Source organism: Tenebrio molitor, chromosome 1, assembly GCF_963966145.1.
Source record: "Tenebrio molitor chromosome 1, icTenMoli1.1, whole genome shotgun sequence".
NCBI classification, from domain to species: Eukaryota; Metazoa; Arthropoda; class Insecta; order Coleoptera; family Tenebrionidae; genus Tenebrio; species Tenebrio molitor.
Window position 1 is genome coordinate 29,863,646 of NC_091046.1, and position 20,654 is coordinate 29,884,299.

The window sequence follows — 20,654 nt, forward strand, 5'->3', positions numbered from 1 at the left end:
TGGTTAGGTTGGAGGCTATGTGGTTTCTGGTGACAAACAAAAGATACTTTGGAACAGTTGCATATGGCTCTATTTCTCACTAAGTGATGGATGTTTTTTCGTTTCACATTTCACAATCAATTTTAGTTTCTGGTGGCATATTTAATTGGACTTAATCTCTCAGTTCATTGTAACCAACCTTAAGCATTCAAAATTACTTTTCAAAATTCTAGTTACACACAACATGAAAAACGTTATTTTCCTAAAAGTTCGAATTCTAGGGAGTAATTTATTTTTGACACGAGAGTAGGAAAGGAGGCGCAGGTTTGCAACATGACAACAATTTGACAGGGAAAATCTAACGTGAACGAACTTTACGTTTTAAATCTCAAATGTTGCAATTGCGGGCATTTTCGTTTTATGTGTTTAAGCACTAAAAAACCACCAGAAAAAATTTTCAATCCACCAGATTTTCTACTATCCCACTAGACAGAAATTTTGTCCACTAAATGGGGGTCTCAATCTACCAGATTTAGTAGAAATTCTACCATATTGGCAACCCTGTTTGTGACTACCAGTACTACCACATTACCACTTTATACCGGCAACCGGTATTGGTATCACGATTTAAAAGTGAGGTTATAAATAAATTGTTGTAATGGCGGTTAACACAAGCATGGCATGTCAGTTTAGTAGAGACGGTAAATATTTTGCCCTAATATCAACGGAAGGAAAGCTTAAAATATGGAATACTTTTACCAATACCTTTGAACAAGAATTTACACCAGATTTCCATTTAACATCGCCTCCCACGTGTTTACATTTTGTTCATTCTGAGGGGGCCAACAAGGTAAACATGTGCTTATTGAAATGTTTTAAAATAAGTTGTATAGATATTGTATTTTTAGTTTTGTATATAATTAGGTTGAAAGTAAAGAGCGATCAAATTAATTTGTAATTGAGTTATCCATGAATCCGAAATCGTATGTCGTTACTTGAACTCCACGCTCCAATAAACACAGCTTGAAACACAGGATAGATCTCGACATATCAACCGCAAAGACATATGGATTCAAATCCATGGATGACTCGATTACAAATTAATTTGATCGCTCAATATATGTTTGTATTGATTTTTTAAGCCTGGGTCTCCTCGGAAGAAAAGAAGAAGAGAATCCAACACTGAGTCAAACTTACGCGTCGTTTTAGGAACTACCAGTGGTCGCCTTTTAATATATTCATTAACAAAAAGTGACTTGGATTATATAATAGATAGTGCAACAAATCAACCTGTTAATTGTTTATCATCAAGTAATGATGGTTATGTATATTCAGGAACAGATACAAGTGTACTGGTGTGGAATTTATATAAAAGAAATCTTAGCAGGTATGTTTACGTATTAATATGGAAATTTGTATTATAATTTGATAATTTTTTTTAGTAAATGGGTAGCAGGAAATGAAAAGATAAATGCCATCTTGAATATACTAGGCAGTAATAAACTGTTGACTGCTTCAAAAAATATTAAATTATGGAATATAAATTCTAAAGAGGTGCTGAAGGTATATACAGGACACTCATCTGCAGTTACATTACTTCATTATATCAGTCCTAAAGATCATGCAGCTGCTGCGTATGTAATAAGTGGGTCTAAGGTAAATTTTTTAATTTAGAAAAATTTTTGGTTATAATTTCACTTTAAGGGTGATCGATTATTAAATTGTTGGAACTTAAATGAAAATATGGATGGAAAAAATTCTGTAGCCAGTTTTTTAATGGAAGATATTGTAACTAATTTGTCAGTCAATATTTCACCTGATGGTTTTACTAATTTAGCTGCAACATTGAGAAATGGGATTGTGCATGTATACCAACATATGCTTAATGGGTAAGTAATTTGATGCTATAGAAAAAGTTATGCAAGTACAATTTTTTATATTGTTGATTTAAAATTTAGAATATTTGTTATTATTCATTATCATAACTGTTCATTTTATGTTTATATTATTTTTATACAGTGAGGATTTTATTTCGCTGAACATCAACATTATTAACCCTATGCTCAATTTTAAAAAAGCCATGTCAATGTATACAAGCAATTATAATGTATCCAAGCAACCTCTAATAAAACAATTGTCATTAAAAAGATTTTACACTCGTTTGGCATATTGCTTGGAATAAGAGGGTGGCCACTTTGAACATTTGTTAAAATTATTTCATTAAACGTTTCTGTTTAAACTTGTTATTTGGATGTAATAAAACTAAAATTTCAGTTCCGTCAAAATAATAAAATAAAAGTTGCAAGTTTGGTTGCCTACCTAGCGACGGCACAAAGCCGTCAATGCATTGACGCGGATATTCAAAAACTGAACATAGAAACCCATGTTCAGCGAAATAAAATCCTCACTGTATACCATACATTTATATTTTAATAATTACAATTTAAAGAGTGTTTAATTCATAATTCTAAATTTCATGATTTTAATGATTTAATTATAGTACATAGTTATAATCATGAAAAAAAAGGTATGTACAGGGTGATTATAAATGATTGTCCCATCGCAGTTGGCGTTGAAAACCCACACAAATTTTGGATGTGCCGCCAGTCTCGCAACGTTAGATAAACTATATAGTAGACAGATTCCCACTACCGCCGGTAGCGCCACCTATCGGCGATACTCACTCATGTTATGAAGCTTGCGGCACATTCAACTACGCCACCAACGTCTACTGCGATGGGACAATTATTTATAATGACTGTAGATTTTCAAACCATCTCTTTTATAATAAAACTGCAAATGCATTGCAGTCAGCCATTCCGGTTTCGAAAATTTTGTCCCCATTATTGAAAACATAATTTAAAAATGTATAAAAATACCTTAGAACATATTTTTTTCACGCAGCCGCCGCTTCACTGCCGCCAGATATTTGACAAACGTCAAATCTGACGTATGGGTAATTTCTCCCGCACCGCTAGACATCGGTAACATGGGCACACTCCTTGTGTCACTCTAAACATTTGTGAACGATCTGGGGTAGCGTGATTATTCCCCCAATTTTAATTTGTGAACGGCGTTTGGGTGACCCACGGGTAACCTTTATACCTACCCAGGAGCGCGTTCATAAATACTCTGGGTAGGTATAAAGGTTACCCGTGGGTCACCCAAACGCCGTTCACAAATTAAAATTGGGGGAATAATCACCCTACCCCAGATCGTTCACAAATGTTTAGAGTGACACCCGGAGTGTACCCATGTTACCGATGTCTAGCGGTGCGGGAGAAATTACCCATACGTCAGATTTGACGTCTGTCAAATATCTGGCGGCAGTGAAGCGGCGGCTACGTGAAAAAAATATGTTCTAAGGTGTTTTTATACATTTTTTAATTATGTTTTCAATAATGGGGACAACATTTTCGAAACTGGAATGGCTGACTCTACAATGCATTTGAAATTATCTGTTGGTTAACCCCGGTGCAATCCGTTCAACATATCCAATTCTTAAAGGTATTCCTTGTGCAACTAAAGTTTGTCCAGCGAGAGATTGGTTGACATAAAAATCACTAAATTCTACGTAGAGAAAGTAATACCTAGCGCACGTAAAATTTGAAATATATCCTTCAAGCAGTAACTTTTTTGTCCTCAAATTATGCTCTAATTAATGTATTCTAGTGCATTTTGTAGTGTTGGTTTAATTTAATACAATTTAAAATCTCCCAATCTCTCGCTGGACGAAGTATACACTTATATTCTCTTCTTCCTCTTTCTGTATTGAATCCGGTGATAACAAATTTACAGGGAAAAAACGTTTTTTTGCAGAACAAATTGCCCCAGAAACAATTAATTTTCTTTTTCTTTCGTCAAATTGCATTTTTAATCTGTTGATCTTCATTTAAGCAGGTGGTTAAATAGATGACAATTAAATGTGAGTTGACAATGTTACATTTACAAAAACAAAAAACACGCGTTTACCCGATTCCGTTCATAATGCCGGAGTGACACTGCAGTCACGTGATATTCCCTACACTCTACCTTCGCCCATATTTTATGAACGCGCTCCAGAGTATTTATGAACGCGCTCCTGACGTTAAATCTCAATTAAGTTCAAATTGTCAATGCGCGCACAATGACAGATGACATAACCTTACAAAATGAATTTTCTTCATAATTTTTTTTCGTTAGTTCGATGTTTTAATAGTTATTCTGCTAATCGGAGCGGAGACAAATCCAACAATGTGTAACACAATAAAAATCATTGGTGTAAGCTCATGACACATGTCAAGTACTTTTGAGGTTATATGGAATCACAGAATTAACTGAACGATCAAGTTATCGACCGGGGTTTAAAATTATTGAATTACTAATATCGCTATTAAAAAATAGTCCATTCCATTTAAGTATGCAGTGTAGAATAGCATAGGGACTATTTTCCCGTCGTTGATTGGTCAAAATGAGAGAAAAGTTTACACTAGGCAATGTTCGTATCGTTATTAAAAAATAGGGGTTGATGGTAGAAGGAAAATTTAGGGTTGTATGTATTTTTTAATGCCACATCAGAAAAAAATAAAAATAAACAATTTTGTCCAAAAAATAAAAATAAAAAAATTTGGGGTGGACGACCCTTATCACTTAGGGGTATAAAAAATAGATAACAACCTATTCTCAGACCTACTGAATATACATATAAAATTTCATCAAAATCGGTCAAGCCGTTTCGGAGGAGTATGATAACTAAAACTGTGACACGAGAATTTTATATATTAGATAAAAGAGCGTTATAATCTATAATGTTAAGACCTAATTTGATTCTGTTGTAAAATGTTACTTTCGGCAATGTAAGAAACATGGACTCTCAGGCTTTGTATAGTTTCGTCCAGCGAGAGATTGGGAGATTTTAACACTACAAAATGCACTAGAATACATTAATTAGAGCATAATTTCAGGGCAAAATTGTTACTGCTTGAAGGATATACATATTTCAAATTTTACGTGTGCTAAGGTACTACTTTCTCTACGTAGAATTTAGTGATTTTTATGTCAACCAATCTCTCGCTGGACAAACTATAACCATCACTAGAGAGTTAAAGTAACAATGACAAAATATTTTTTTTCTACAACCGTCAAAAAAAAACGCGACATTTATGCATCATTATCAAGTCGCAAAGTATGTCATTTTTTGATAGATCAAAAATAGTTGTCAAAAAGTTTCCTTCGATGTTTTAATTTTTTTTCAGTTTTTACGGTGAAAATATCGCGCGTTCAAATGAAATCCTGGGCTGGAAAGGCGTTGGAAACCGTCAATTGTTGTGCTTTTTTAAAGCGTAGATTAATTGGAGCATGTTGACAGCTAACCTAAAATTTAGAGCCAAAAATTTTTTCTTTTTTTTCTTTCTTTGCAATGTTTCACATCAAAAATAGAATAACGTAACGATTCCTATTTTCGAAGCAAATATCTAAGGACCCTTTGCTGAAAACAAACATGTTCAATTATGTCCCGATTAAATATAAACAAATGTCATTCGTGTCAAACGGCGGCAAATTCAAACTTTACACTGTTCTAAACGATTTAATTTTTCAACGCCTACTCAGCCCAGGATTTCATTTGAACGCCCGATAGTTATTTTTGTATTAAATGCGCAAAATGAGTGTTTTTTGTTGATGCATGAGAATGAGTTTTTAGTCGAAACCGTTAGGTCGAGACCAAAAACTAATTCGAATGCGCCAACAAAACACGAATTTTGCCACGAAATACACACTATTTTTTCTACAACCGTCAAAAAAAGAATTTGATTTTTAAAGGCAAATTAGATGAAGAAAATCAAAATATCAAGTATTGTGACAAGTCATTGTAATCTAGGAAACGCGCAAATGAAGATTACATTTTCTCACATGTGAAAAAAAAATCCATTTTTTCACATGAGCAAAAAAAGAGAAACTTTGCAAAGTGATAACGATGCATAAATGTCAAGTTTTTTTGATGGTTGTAGAAAAAAAATATTTAAAACACCCAAGGAAAATTTTACAAAAATTCGTAACCAGCGCAAGCGGGCAACTTGAATGTCTGATCGTTATCATGATTGTAGTCGAAGTAGGCGTGAAAACTGAATGTAAAATTTATGGTTGCCGCTCCACATAAAAAAAATCATCAAAATGATGTGTTAAATTGGGTGCAAAACAACTCAATATTTCTGGATTCAATCGTTAATTTAACAAAAATAAATAAAACCCTCATCACCGCACTTTTCACCTAAAAAAATGACAGTGACAGCGACACAACTGACAGTTCGCATGAAAGCGGCAAAAACGTAATAACATGGACATGGCCTACTTCGACTACAATCATTTAGAATAACCCTGTAGTATGTACGTATGAATTTTATTAGCAAAGGTTTAAAAAGCAGTTGTAGAAAAAATAGTGTTTGTATTTCGTGCGCAAGATGATTGTTTTGTTGGCGCATATCGAATTCGACCTAACGGTCTCGACCAAAAACTCATTCTCATGCGCCAACAAAAAACCATCATTTTGCGCATTTAGTACAAAAATATCTATTTTAACCTCTTCTCAAGATGCAACGTACAGGGTGTTTCTGAAATACGTGTGTTAATTTTAACCATTGGAAGAACGCTCCAAATCATGGAACTTTTCTCTATAACATTTTTACGAGAAAGCAATACAAATTGATTTAAAATTTGGAATAAATTAACCATCGAAGTGTATACCTGCCTATGGGTAAGGGCGAAAATTTTCTGTTGTGATAGAAACAGAGCTTTGTTAAAAAGTTCCATTGTTATAGAAAAAAAAAAAATATATATAATCAAAATTTAGATTCTCATAATTACAAAAAATAGAAACTAGTTAATCACACAAAACGACTTGTTTGGTAAAAATTGTGGGGCAAAAAATCTTGGAATACTTTTATGAATTTTACAAAATGTTATAGAGAAAAGTTTCATAAATTGGCGAGTTCTTTCACTGGTTAAAATTAACACACGTATTTCAGAAACACCCTGAATAATGATACAGATGTTTGCTTATATGGAAAGGTAAATCTGTGGGTTCATTGTTGCTACATATTAGTTTCTTCTGTCAACATACATATACAGGGTCTTTCACAACTCGCGCCCTGGAGAAAAAGAGGAAACAAGAGATCGCATTTGGATGTGTAATTTTGAAGAAAAAAAAATCTAGCTTAAAAGACATTCTAGAAAAGACAACTTAAAGTTAACCAATCAGAGATCTACACCTCTAAGGTGTGTTTGCCGTAATTTTATGTTGCTAGGATTTCATTTAAGAAAAAACATCTTTAAAATATTTGGGCGATTGGAGTTGTATTTGAAAGATGTCACTGTCAAATTAAATTTGTAATAAAAAAAGCCAAAACCTTTGTTTATTTGGTTACAATCATGTATTTAGCCGCTGATTATTTAGAAATGATAATAATTTTTAGGGAATGTGAGCTAACGCCAGGGAGGCAGCAAGAGTCTTCGAAGAAAGTTTGCCGGGCAGAAATGACAATTATTTTTTCGTTTGCAACACATTTTTTTTATTTTCTGCTACAATACGCTGTAATAATAATTGAAATGATCTAGAATGCCATTTAGTTGCGACTATCATGCTTGATAGTCATCAACTACTACCCCACGAGTCCGAGGCCCGCGGCACGTCCAAGACAAAACTTGAGAGCGCGGCCGACCTGGTCATACCAGCCAAAAATCATCGGTGGATTTTGCGCATCAGAGCCTCTGTAACCAATTTATTGTCAGATCCGACACTGGTGGCTCAGCTCAGGTCCGTGGAGTCGCTATAGTTGACTCAAGTTGCAAAAAACCACTTATCATTTGCAACAGCATTTTTTTCATTTTTTTGAACCAAATAAAGGCACAAAGGGACCAGAAAATCATAGTTTGGGTTGAATATTTTCCATATAAGTACAGTTTTAATAAATTTCAAATGACTAATGCCATAAAAGTGCTGTTGCAAATGCAAAATGGTTTTTTTTCACGATCGGGAGTAGAAATCAACTTTTCGGATGTCAACATCGTGACAGAAGTAGAGCATTTTCTCCCTAGGGAGCAAATATTTGCAAATATTTGCTCCCTAGGGAGTTTTCATTTTTTTGACAGTTGTGACAAAAATCTAATGGGAGTTTTCATTTTTTTTTACTGTTGTGACAAAAATCTAATTGTGTTGTCAAGGCAACTACTAATTCCATTAAATTCATCGAAAGATGACAACTCATTTGTCATCATTTTTTTATTCTTAAAATTTGAGATTTTTGTGCTGTTTCTACTCCCTACCGTGAAAAAAATAGTATATATACTTCTGGAGAGAATGCTCATTTTTCCCTCGGTGCTTTGTAGCCCTCGGGCTTCGCCCTCTGGCTACAAACTGCACCTTAGGAAAAATCATGCATTTCTCTCCCTCAATATATAATATACTATTTCAACTTGAGTCAACTTTACACTCCAAGCATCTCCTAGAATCGCCCATAGGCTTTGCTTAAGCAGGATTTAGACATCTGAACTTGCAATGTAATGACAGCTCTAACATTTCAGATTGTTAACCTAAATTTGTTGAGAATGAAAAGTCAAATCTAACAGTGTCAAAATTACAGCAACCCAAACATTTTTTGTAGCTGATGGTATTATTATTGAAAACTAGCAACTGGCTTTATTCGGTTGAAATAACATCACACCTCGAATTACAAGTCTTGTAACTCAGTTATGAAAGCAGTAGTAAATTCTTTGTTTCTATTTTTTTACAACTTATTGTCGTCGGCAGGTGCCCTTTTTATCTAGGGCGCGAGTTGTGAAAGGCCCTGTATATTTTTTGAGTAACGTTTTATAAAAATTTGTGCGATTCTGTTTCAAAATTTAGCAATATTGTTATTGAACAACATTGATTTTGCATAGATCCAACCAATCAACAGCTTCATATCATAGCAATTACAACCTTGTTATATAGCAATATTGGTAAATTTTAAAACAGAATCGCACCAAATATGGATATTGAAATTTTGAAAAAATTACTTACCAAGTTGGCTGGCCGGCTTAAACTATAATCAATTGTAATAAAACTTTACACAATTCGGTAACGGATGTTAAATAAATTTATTATATAAAAACGTGCAAATTCTAGATGCACTACGTAGGTACTTACAATGTGGTTTTCTATTTTTGTCCCAAACACAGCCGTCATAGTAGACAATTACCATTCGTTTTATATATGTAGATACCGTTTTAGTAATACAGAGTGTAGAATTCCAGTTGATTAGACTCATCAGTCTAATTTAATCTGATTCTAAAGCTATAGCATCTACAACTTCAATCTACATGGCCGGATGTACAATTTCACTTGTCTACGGACAAACTCGGTTATCACTTATCACGGAAAATGCATGTATACTGTAAGAAAAAAATCATGCAGTTACAAAATTAGATCTACAGCCAATTGCTGGATCTTCAAATTTCTAAGAAGCTCATTAGTAGTACTATTGGGGACAAAATACTTTGGTCGTCATTTTTCTGTCACTTCAAAACAAATTAATGTAAACCAAGCATTAACGTCAAGTTAATAGTGATGACAATTTCAAATTATTGACTTTTCTCTTGTCAAAAATATGGCACCTTCCACCATTCAAAAATTTAGAATCATCTCCCTTGCTTCTGGGGGATTGTCTATGGGGCGAAATTGCCTTGTGGAAACCTTTTCAATTTTTCCTCCTTGGAATATCTCCTTCAGTTGTCCATTTTTCGGTATTTAACATTTTGCAATGATGAGTTTGACAGTGACAGTGGTTGACAGTAGTAAAAAATAAGGTTAACCATCCTAATGCTTGCTTTACAACTTTATGTCAGTCAACTGACTTTGATGACCAAAGTAATTTGTCCCCAATAGTACCTACTTATCCCGCCCTGTGCATTCGTACATAACGATATATCAACTCTTTAAAGCAATTCTTCGTGCAAGCAATTAGTTTGGCAATTCATTCTGTGCAGTTGAATTTTCACAAAAATAGAATGGTTCTTGTAGTGATCGTGAAACTTTTTAAGACAATGAACGCAGTTCGGTACCCGAAACTTAAATGACATACAAAGACAACACAATAATATGAGATAATATGAGTAGTTTATTTGACGAGTTTGTGTGTAAATTGGGTCTTTTTTGGCACGCGTGGGCCATTTTAAAACGCGTTTTAAAATGGCCCACGCGTGCCAAAAAAGGCCCAATTTACACACGAACGAGTTGAATACAACGTTTTTTTGTTCGACGAGCCCCTTAAAGGCTCCAAATCGCTTAAAACCTTTAAAATTAGCTTGACGTTTTGTTTTTACAAGTTGTCACATTTATCAAAATCCGTTCACATAGGAGAAAATTCTCAAATTCTAACAGTGTCGAACAAAAAAATTGTTTTTTAGAAACGGTCAGCGGATTGTTAAGTGGGATCAACTACACTGGTTAAAAGTTTCTAATGTAATTTCACCGAAGTTGCGAAAGAGTTTTAATCAGCTTTTATTATTTATTATTAATATTCTAGATAAGTAATAAAGTAATTGTAAGATGTTGGTGAACTGGTAAATCTTTTTCGTCATTTGTATAGCTCTTCTCTGTTTTTTTCATTTAGGATTGTTAAATAATCGATTCTCAAAACTCTCAATACGAATTTTATGAGAGCTGTTAGAAATATGTAAGTATGTATCTGAAATTATTGTACTTCAGACACATCTATACTTACATGATACATAAATTACTTTATCCGCCATATACATCGATATTGTTGACAGATTACCATTATTTCAAACATTTGGATCACTTCCTTCGCGAGAAATCCTTTATAAATCAAAATGGTGTCGGAAGAGCATTCAAAATTCATTTATTTTATACAGCTCAGGTTTTATGAAAATTGAATTAATAAACTACGGGGTGATCAAGAAGGACTGTTTAAGTTGGTAACACTGGATCGTATTTTAAATCGTATAACAGGAGTAACTTCCGGTTGTTGGCGGCTTGTCGTTGTCAATGCTATACCTATATCAGACATTTGTCAAATAAACCAACAAAACATATCCAGCTGCAGTGTTATAAATAACCGAATTAAAAAATTTTCTTAATTGTACTGCCAACTTAAACAGTCCTTCTTGATCACCCGGTAGTATTATAGATACAGGGTATCCCAAAAATGGCGTATTAATTGTGCACTACGGTGTAGAAGAGATTACCGTAAACGTCAGAAAAATGTTAAAAAAATTCTATTGGACTTATTTGCTGATTTGGCGGTCTTTGAAAGTGGCACTTAACAGGTCAATTATTTTGAAATATATGTATGAAATTGTCATGGCAGCTACCTCTCATCGTACATATTATCACAAACTACAAGATCACTCACTACCAATATCTAATCTTGCATAATAGAGAATTTAGAAGCTTTAGAAATCGAAAAAAATATTTAAAATCCACTAGGGTAACATTTCAAGGTAATGATGTACGAATATATATTCGTTTACAGTGTATTACCGTTAATAATAATAATAAAAATAATTGATTTTTTTGTCGGAAACATTTTTTTCTATATTTTTTTCATGTACATTTAAACATCCTGGATAAGGTAGTAAGTAGTTTGTACGCCATTTTTGGGACACCCTGTATATGAATCATATTTGGATGTAAAATAAAATGTAACATAAAAAAGTAATACCTGTTTTAAAATATCCGATATTTCATAATGTTACAACGTTATAGTAGGTATATTTCTATTAATTGTCTCTAGTAACACTTGGGTATATGGTCCAGGCAAATTAGACTAAAAAAGAGGCCTTTTTTACATTACATTAATTACAGAGGTTTTGATAGTTGACAGAATTATTGGGGCGATCCTTCGTAGTAACATAATGCCAAATAGAATAAATCAACTCCTGACAGTTTAAATGCAAAAACAAAATAAAAAAATATATAAACGAGCCGAGAAAATAAATTGAACGTGCAGTGTTATCTATCATTTATCGAACAGCAAAGGCCATGGTTAGTCCTGTGAAAGTGGCTAAAGTAAATCTATCTACAATATTAATCTTCCCCAAAAGGTAAACTGTGACTAGATTTTTTGAGTTATGTTTAAACGAGGTGCGGCTTGGAATTAGTATTTGAAACCAAGTTAATATTAATTAAGAGCTTACTAATAAGCGCAAACATTTTTTATTTGAAATTCATGTGAGCAAAGATATACCCAATAATTTTATTTAATGTTATAATAAATACAGGGTTATTCTAAACGATTGTGATTGTAGTCGAAGCAGGTCATGCCCATGTTATGAAATGTTTGCCGCTTTCATGTGAACTGTCAATTTTTGTCGCTGTCACCATCAATTTTTAGGTAAAAAGTGCGATGATGAGAATTTTATTTATTTTTTTTAAATTAACGATTTAATTTAAATGCGTTGTTTTGCAACCAATTCTAAAAATATTGAGTTGTTGTGCACCCAATTTAACTCCTGTGTGTGAACGGTGTTTACTCACATATTCACATCACTTGGATGTTTTTTATACGGAGCGGCAATCATAAATTTTACATTCAGTTTTTACGCCTACTTGGACTACAATCATTTATTTAGAATAACCCTGTACCTAACACTTATTTATTTTTCCGAAACCAAACACTTTTGTAAGGTGCTTCTCGACAGCCAAGTTGTCGTTATCAGCTTAACAATAAAAACTAAATTAAAAATAAACTAAACTATCTTAAGTAATATGTATTCTAATCCATACTATTATTGCCGGTCCTCTTCTCTTTGTCGGTATTTAAAAGGGTCGAAGAGGGGATGAAGTGTGTTTGGTGTCGGGGAAATAATTAAGCGTTTTCATAGTGAAGACCAAGTGGTCCACAAATTTTCATTTAATATGTAATCTACAGTAAAAAAATATATTTAACTGCTTGTCTTTTGCAGTATGAAATCTAGCAAACCAGTGAAACCGAAAACAACAATACGAGTTGTATCAGATTCAAAGGAAGGAGACGGAGTATCTCCTATGTATGTTACTGCCGCTGTGCATAGGGATTCTCAAGTTATTTGTATTTGTTATGGCTCTGCGGTTGTACAAACTTTTGAAGATATCGTAGGTTGAAATATAATTTGTTAATGTGATTAATTACATAGAGGGTTTTTTTTGTAGACAATCTCAAATTATAAGAGTCTACAGTGTCTTGTGAGGGAAGATGTTCGTCAGAAAATTATTTCTAAAGAAAATCAAGTTTCAAAAATGCGGACACCTATAGTAGAAAACGATGTACACTATTTAACACCTCATACAAGTAGTGTTCCAATTAAGAGAAAAAATGAGGGGCAACAAGAAGTTCCCATGGAAAAAAGACTAGAAAATCTGATGATAAACGAGATAGATAGAAGTACGAAAGTACCAAAAGCAAATAATGTCGCCCAATTATTAATACAAGGTTTACATAGCAAGGACAAAAACATTCTTAAAACAGTTTTATTTAAAAAGGATGAACAACTAATTAAAAATACGGTTAATAAACTACCTTTGGCTGCAATAACTCCTTTATTTGAAGAACTTACTAAACTAATTCAAGGAAAAACATTGTCACGACAAAGTGGACTAATGTGGTTGAAAAATTTAATATTAGTTCAATCTAGTGTCCTTCTGTCAAACCCAAATTTACCAAAACTTTTTGGAGAAGCTTTGGGGAGCATTGAAACTGAATTAGCGCTACAAACACCAAGGAACAAGTTGATGGGGCGCTTGGAGTTATTAGTTTCACAAATTAACTATACAGGGTCTCCACAGGATTCTCAGAACGATGAAGCTTTGCTTGTTTTTACTGACAAAGGTTTGTTGGAATTTTATGTTTATTATGTTTATGTTTCTTTGTTTTTTTTTTTCTTTCAGTTAGTGATTCTGACGATGATGTCATGGAATTTGATGACCACTCAAACAGCGAAAATGAATGGGAGGAAGAAAGTAGCAGTGGAGAAGAAAATGAAAAGATTGACGAAAATGAAAATGCGAATGGGGACGATTCAGATGACGACATCTCGTAGATTTGTATTTTCAAATTTACATTTTATTGAATTTTTAAATGTTTTTTCTTGTATCCAAATTTACTAAACTATTCTTTTACCCTTGTTATCATTCTGTACAGTAATGCAATTTGAAACAAATTCTGCTATTATGGCTACTACAAATTTTTAATACAGTGACAATTTTTTGAAATAAATATTTTGCACTGCTCAGTCACTTTTACTTTTCAGAAGTAAGGCGTAAAGTAAGAGATCTTGAATACTGTTGTTAATAGTTGCATATATAAAAAAATACAGTGCTAGTGTAAAATCTGGATAAAATTCGATGAAATGGAGAAGTAAACTCAAGTTTTAAAAAATGCATCTTCCAATCAACTTCATTTTCCGATAGTATTTTGTTTTCACACTATGACGTGATCCACAATTTTAGAACTAATCAAGTTGAAAGTAAACACAAAAGTACTCAAAAAACTGAGTTTTTTTTACTGTGAAAACAGAACGATCGAAAAATGACTGGTCTGAAAACATACACTTTTACAAAATAAGTTTGACCTGTCCGACGATTTAAAAAACGATCGACAATTTTAATTTAGTAGAATTAGTTTAAGATTTTACACTTGCACCGTATAATATGAATAATTGTATAGTTAAGGTTCATTAATGCTAAGTTATTTAGGGGAAACACTTCATAACTTTTTAGACCCAAACGGTATTTAAATAGAACAATCAATGTCTGAAAGACATATGTTTTTTGTTCCATTAGATTGATAGAAATAAAATCAAACTTATCACTTGCTTTTAAGTTAACTAGATTAAAAAAATACAAAAGGACAAAGTGAAGTAGAATAATCTATATTTTGGTTTAGAGGTCTTGTATGCCTACAAACAAATGTAATGTTTTCAGTTGTAATTAGAGCTGGATATCTGACTCACACTGTTGGTCTCAGAAAATCTACTACATACTTCTTAAAAAAGTACATCATCGAAAAGGAATATATATTTTTTTAATTATACATATTTTCTCTTAAGCTGTTTGCATTTTCAGTCAACTGTCTACCTGTGTGTAAATGATAGGTTTTGCTTTTATGATTATCGGGGGTTAAATAATTTCTGGACATTTCTTGAAACTGAGTCATAAACCGATAAGACTCCGCCACAGGGACTTTTCAAACGGCGGGCTGGCACGCTTCCATTGCGCATCCAAGCTGCTCGCCATCCTAAAACGCGTGAAGTGTATCTATCTTATTTATTCCAAGAATACAAAATTATTAAGATTACATAACAAGATCTTTTAGCTTTTCCATGAATTTTGTCTTGAATGCAATAATATGAGTAATATGAGAAAGTTCTTTGTTGAATTTTGTTCTCAGTTTGAGTAAGTCACAATTAAATGCGTTCTGTTAATTGAGTATTTTACGTACAATGAAGGCGCCCTCTATCAACAGTTAAGCCCTTCTGAAAGAGAGCTCTGTGAGTGTGGCGTGTAATTTCAAGAACTTGCCTATACATAGATTGGCAAGGCTAATGTAATGCAGTAAGGGCATGGAGAAGCCTATCTGAGGAAGGATTAGGAACACATCGTCGAGGTAGTGGACGGTCGAGGATGATTAATGAACGCGAAGAACATCGTCTTCGGCATCTGCTAATATGAAATCTCGTGGAGACCTCGCGATACATGATTCATCGGAATCAACTGGGTAAAAACATTTGGGCATACGGTCTTTGTGAGTACCATATTTCCGCGAATTAGGTCATTTGGGTTCGCGTGTTACCTACTATTCATGTTTTCGATTTTCGTTGTCACAAACACAGAGCAGACAGGCCTATATGGTGCAGCGAGAGGAAGCTGTGTGTACAAGAATGGCACAATCCACGCAACGAGCTCTAGTTCTGTCTGTGGTGATCTTGACGGCTGTATGAGAATGAGGACAAGGGGTCAAAGGCCCAACTCAGAGTTTGTTCAGAGGTGTCATACCTGATTAACACCAAGGGTGACGGTATGGGCTGCAACGCGTAATGGTAGCCGACCACCTTTGATATTAATCCCGGGAAGTTTGACCGGCGTTACATTGTCTTTGTATTGCAATCTGTTTTACTATCATATCTTCAAAGGTTACAAAGGAATATTTTTCATCAACTCCATGCCTACTCTAGCCAACCCAGTCTAGATCTCCAGGCGTCACAGCTGAAATGTCCTTATAAAATCTGTAAGCGAAAATGGAGTTTTTAATACCATTTTAAAGATTTCAAAAAAATATTTGTAGGGTCCTGATGGCTTACCGTGTTCAGTTTTAAAAGATGGTATTAAGTGGGGTAAACATTGTCCGTTATGTATACAGTACGGTAGAATGACTATACAGGTATTTCACGGGTGATAATGAGTCCGCCGGAATAGTAAATGCAACCTACAATACATTGGAAGGTAAACCTGGACATGGAGGCAATCAATATCCGTCTTTTCCTCCTGATGTATTGTGGGTTGCATTTTTTATTCCACCGGGCTAATTATCACTCGTGAAATACCCTGTATAATAAATATTTATAATGTAATTAAATTAATGCCGATTATTTAAAAAATAAAGATCTGAACAAAGGAATGCTAACTTGAATGATCCCTCAAAATGAAACTGTCGTATATAAATGTGAAATAAATTATCTAGGCATTACGTTTTTAAATAAGATACCAGAGCAGCCTTTTAATTCCAGTAAAATTAAAATCTTGCTTAGCCTTAATCTGCATGCTGCATTTTAGAAACTCCCTATAGTATTCCAAACTCACCGAGTTTTTAAATAATGACATTTTAATATGTAAACTAACATTAGCCACATAAAGTCCATTCACGTTGGATTTTCCTAGTCAAGGTCAAATAATTCAATATTATGGCGGTGTGATTTTTACTTCAAAAATGTGTTACAATCTAACACTCAATTTGTCAGGATTCAAAAACAAAACTCAGACCTCTTAATAATTTACTATATTAAGGACTCTTGCAAATCAGTACAAGTTACCAGGTCTTAGGTCAAAACAAGAGTGTCCAAAAACTAACTAAAATCGCATTTATACATCCCCTTTCTTACATCCATCCTTTCTGGCATCCATCTATCACCTCACTCACCCAACGCCCACACCAAATACACAAACCACATGCACCCGCAAAAGACCACAACGGTCATATCAGTCCTAGCAAATTTACACAATAACCATAAAACATGTCAACTATTTCTAACACACGTGGGAAACGCAGAGGGCTGTCTTCGATCTGTCGGCAAGTGTGCCTAATGGACTTTTGCCCTCGTTTCGCATAAGTGAAAACTACCACGGTCCTAACAAAACAAAAAAAGGAACTTATGTCTAATTAATCCATTTTTCAACATCTGTAACAAATGTTTTAGCTGTGTATGTCACCAATACGGGCTGATAAAGTAACCAAGTCATTCGTAGACTGTAGAGGTTATGTTATTCGCTGTCAGCAAAGAAACAGTCATTTTTCAAATATTGTTTTTAGAGGATAACAGTAGGTAATAATACATCCATTTTGTTATCATTTGCACTAAAAATAGTGTCAGTTCTTATTCGGTATGATAGGATTAGGAACATACAATAGGTACCTGTGGGCATTTCGGCGCCTCGAATTGCGTTTTGGTGCCCCGAATTACCTCATCGTACCACTTCAAGCGTCGCGCTAGCAAAGCATTCTGCGAAAAGTACCACTTCATGGCACGAGGCAGCGAGGTCTTCCCCGAAATCCCATTTTGCTGATCCGAAACTAGGACAGGAGCACGCCCAATGCACGCCCATATAAAAGGGTGACGAAGTGACGATGTATTATTATTCCGTTAACTCTGATTAAAGACGTTGCTCCTCCAGTGTTGCTTTTTAATCCAACCCCAGAGCTCAAAAATTAAACAAAAGCTCACATACCTAACTCCTACCTACTGGTGTTGTATTTTTCTGCTTGCGCTGTTGATTAAGTGAAAAAACCCTTAAGGACTACAGTGATGACTGATGAGGAACCAGAATAAGTTATAGAAAATGAACCCAATAGAAAATTGTGTGAAGTTTCTTTCATTGGAAGCGATGGAAGTAAGGAATGCATCTAAATGATGGAACAAATTTGGCAATAAAATTTCAGTTATTCAGAGACACTTATACGTTTTGAATGTGGTTGTGACGTTTCAAGAATGTATTGTTACAATTGCATACCACAAAAGAAAGGTGTATTTTGATTTTTAATGATTTTTTTCTAATTTGAGTTTTTTCGATGTAGGTACACGTTACCTTTAAAATAACGTTGTATTGTTAAAACTGCTCAATAAAGGTCGTAAATAGATTATAATCATGTTAATACATACAATACATTAAATATTAAAGGATTCTGACTAATTAATTTTCGAACTGAAGCTATTTTTTCTTGAGTCCGTATTAGCTTGCGGGTTTCGTCACATTACGTCAGTTGTGGAAGGTTAACGCAATTTTAAAATTAACCTTTTTTCTTTTCGCCATGGTAAATTCACCCAGGAATAGAATTTTATTAAAAAATCTGTGACTTTATTTCACACGTCAAACTAACATTCAAAATTAAAGACGTCAAATCGCTCTCAATCGCTCTATCACGAATAAAACACGATAATGTAAAATTTACTAGGAAAGGAGACGCAGGCTTGCAACGTGACAACAATTTGGCAGAGAAAATCCAACGTGAATGGACTTTACACATTTTTGGGATTATCGCTCACTAGATAAAATATTTCGGATTTCTGCGGAATTTAAAGCCGTTCTAACAAGCTGATTAGAAAGAGTGGTTGGGGGTTTTCTGAAGCATTACCCCATTGAGCCATATGGGACTTTAATTAACGATTTTTTTTAACAATTGGATTCCTTAGGTAGGTACACTCGAAAATGTACCAAATCACATTTAACTTCTTATCAGCCACTCTAATGCGAATATCATTAGTCCTGCTAATTTTCAGCCATCGTGAACATCCTCAAATATCTTTTAAATATTGTACCCTAGATAATTAATTTCACTTCGAAAGAAAAACTGAAGTTGCAACAGTTATACCTTTTTTTTTCATGTTTCTACTGTTTTTTTAAATTTTTTTTTTTATACAAAGACTTCTCGGCTGCTGCCATAGGATTTCGTTTAAATAAAGTAATAACTGGAGAATTTGCAGGGACTTTTTTATTATACATTTGTACACGAGCGATTGCCTCCTGTGCAAGATGAGAGATGGGCCTTCCATAACTTTGAGGTGTTGTTCCTCGCACAGCTGAAGACCGCCGAGGACCAAAACCTCAGGTACGATCCGAGAAGAAACTGAATCGACTGACCTTGTGGCAGCACAATTAGTGAAATATGCACGGCTACTGAAGAAAGAAACATTTGCCAAATTCCGTACGTGATGGTGACGACAAATTCGGAAAATCCTTTCTTCTCCAATGGGAACACCATTAACCAAACATCAATATCTTGTCCCTGTTAAAAGAGGAAAGAATGGACAGATTGAGAGCACTCTCTCTTGACGGGCAGTTAGTTTCATCTTAACCCATCTAAACTTTTCAGAGCACGAGCACCATCTTCCAGATGATCACTTACAGTTGATGAAACTGAGGCTTTCTGGCTAGGTTTGTACGGGCAGTCGGAGCATATGATTAAAGCTACGGTTTCTTAGAGAAGTATGCCGCCCACAACTCACGGTAAGTCGTGCGTTGCGCACAACTGCGTAAATCTAATCAGTTGATACTGATGGAAGCGTTTGCTTAGAAAAAGCCAACAATGCGTTCAGCTGAACTTTTTCTAAGAAAACGCTTCCATCAGTATCAACTGATTAGATTTACGCGGTTGTGCGCAGCGCACGCCTTACCGTGAGTTGTGCGCGGCGTACTTCTCTAAGAAACCGTAGCTTAAGACTCCAAGCTTAACTCTGGTGGAAGTTATTTCCTTCTATCCACGGAGCCATAGCTGAAAGGCTCACAGAATTTGTGAGCGGTTCTATTCTCATTCTTCTTCGTGGAAGGAAGAACGGTTCTCATCCAGAAAAGAGGAGTTTTGTCCGATATATACAATTATTGCCCATTACATGCCTCAATATCTTGTACTATTCCGGACACGGAATCTTGGCCAACATTTTTTTGACATTTCTAAAAAAAAATGATGTAAACCAATCATTAGCGTCATTAATAAATGAATTATTAAAAATCATTTTGAAGTTTTTATTCTGACATCAAAAAAGCAAGGAAATTGCATTATCGAGTCAAAAGTTGGGTTATATTTAATAAAGGCCAGTTCACACATATTTGTCAGTTCAATGTCAGTTATGGCCAAGATTCCGTGTCCGGAATAGTAGCTACAAAATATTTACAGGTGTGGTCCATAAGAGAATCTTGACGTAGATTGGTCCTGTATGGCAGGTGATCTATGAACAGCGGGCATGACAGGTTACAAGGATAATCTCCTTGCCGACTGTTGTACATCTGTCAAGACGCACTGGCAACCTGTTCATGGCCTGGGTGGACTACAATTTTTAACCGCATTTCCCATGCTCTGATTCCTCCATTTTTTGGGAAGCCTGAAAGTGCATCCACAGATTGTGGGATATTTTTTTTGTGAGATATGGTGAAAGATGAAATATACCAAACGTCA

General features: G+C 34.5%; 1 protein-coding gene across 1 annotated transcript; it reads left to right on the forward strand.

The window, feature by feature from the left end:
- Window positions 1-563: 563 nt before the first annotated feature.
- LOC138133665 (WD repeat-containing protein 43) lies at window positions 564-15,038 on the forward strand. The gene is made up of 7 exons (XM_069051608.1): window positions 564-829; window positions 1,122-1,366; window positions 1,422-1,635; window positions 1,684-1,868; window positions 12,919-13,087; window positions 13,145-13,820; window positions 13,880-15,038. The coding sequence occupies exons 1-7, from the start codon at window positions 638-640 to the stop codon at window positions 14,029-14,031; spliced, it is 1,833 nt and encodes a 610-aa protein (XP_068907709.1). The 5' UTR covers window positions 564-637; the 3' UTR covers window positions 14,032-15,038.
- The last annotated feature ends 5,616 nt before the right edge of the window (window positions 15,039-20,654 follow it).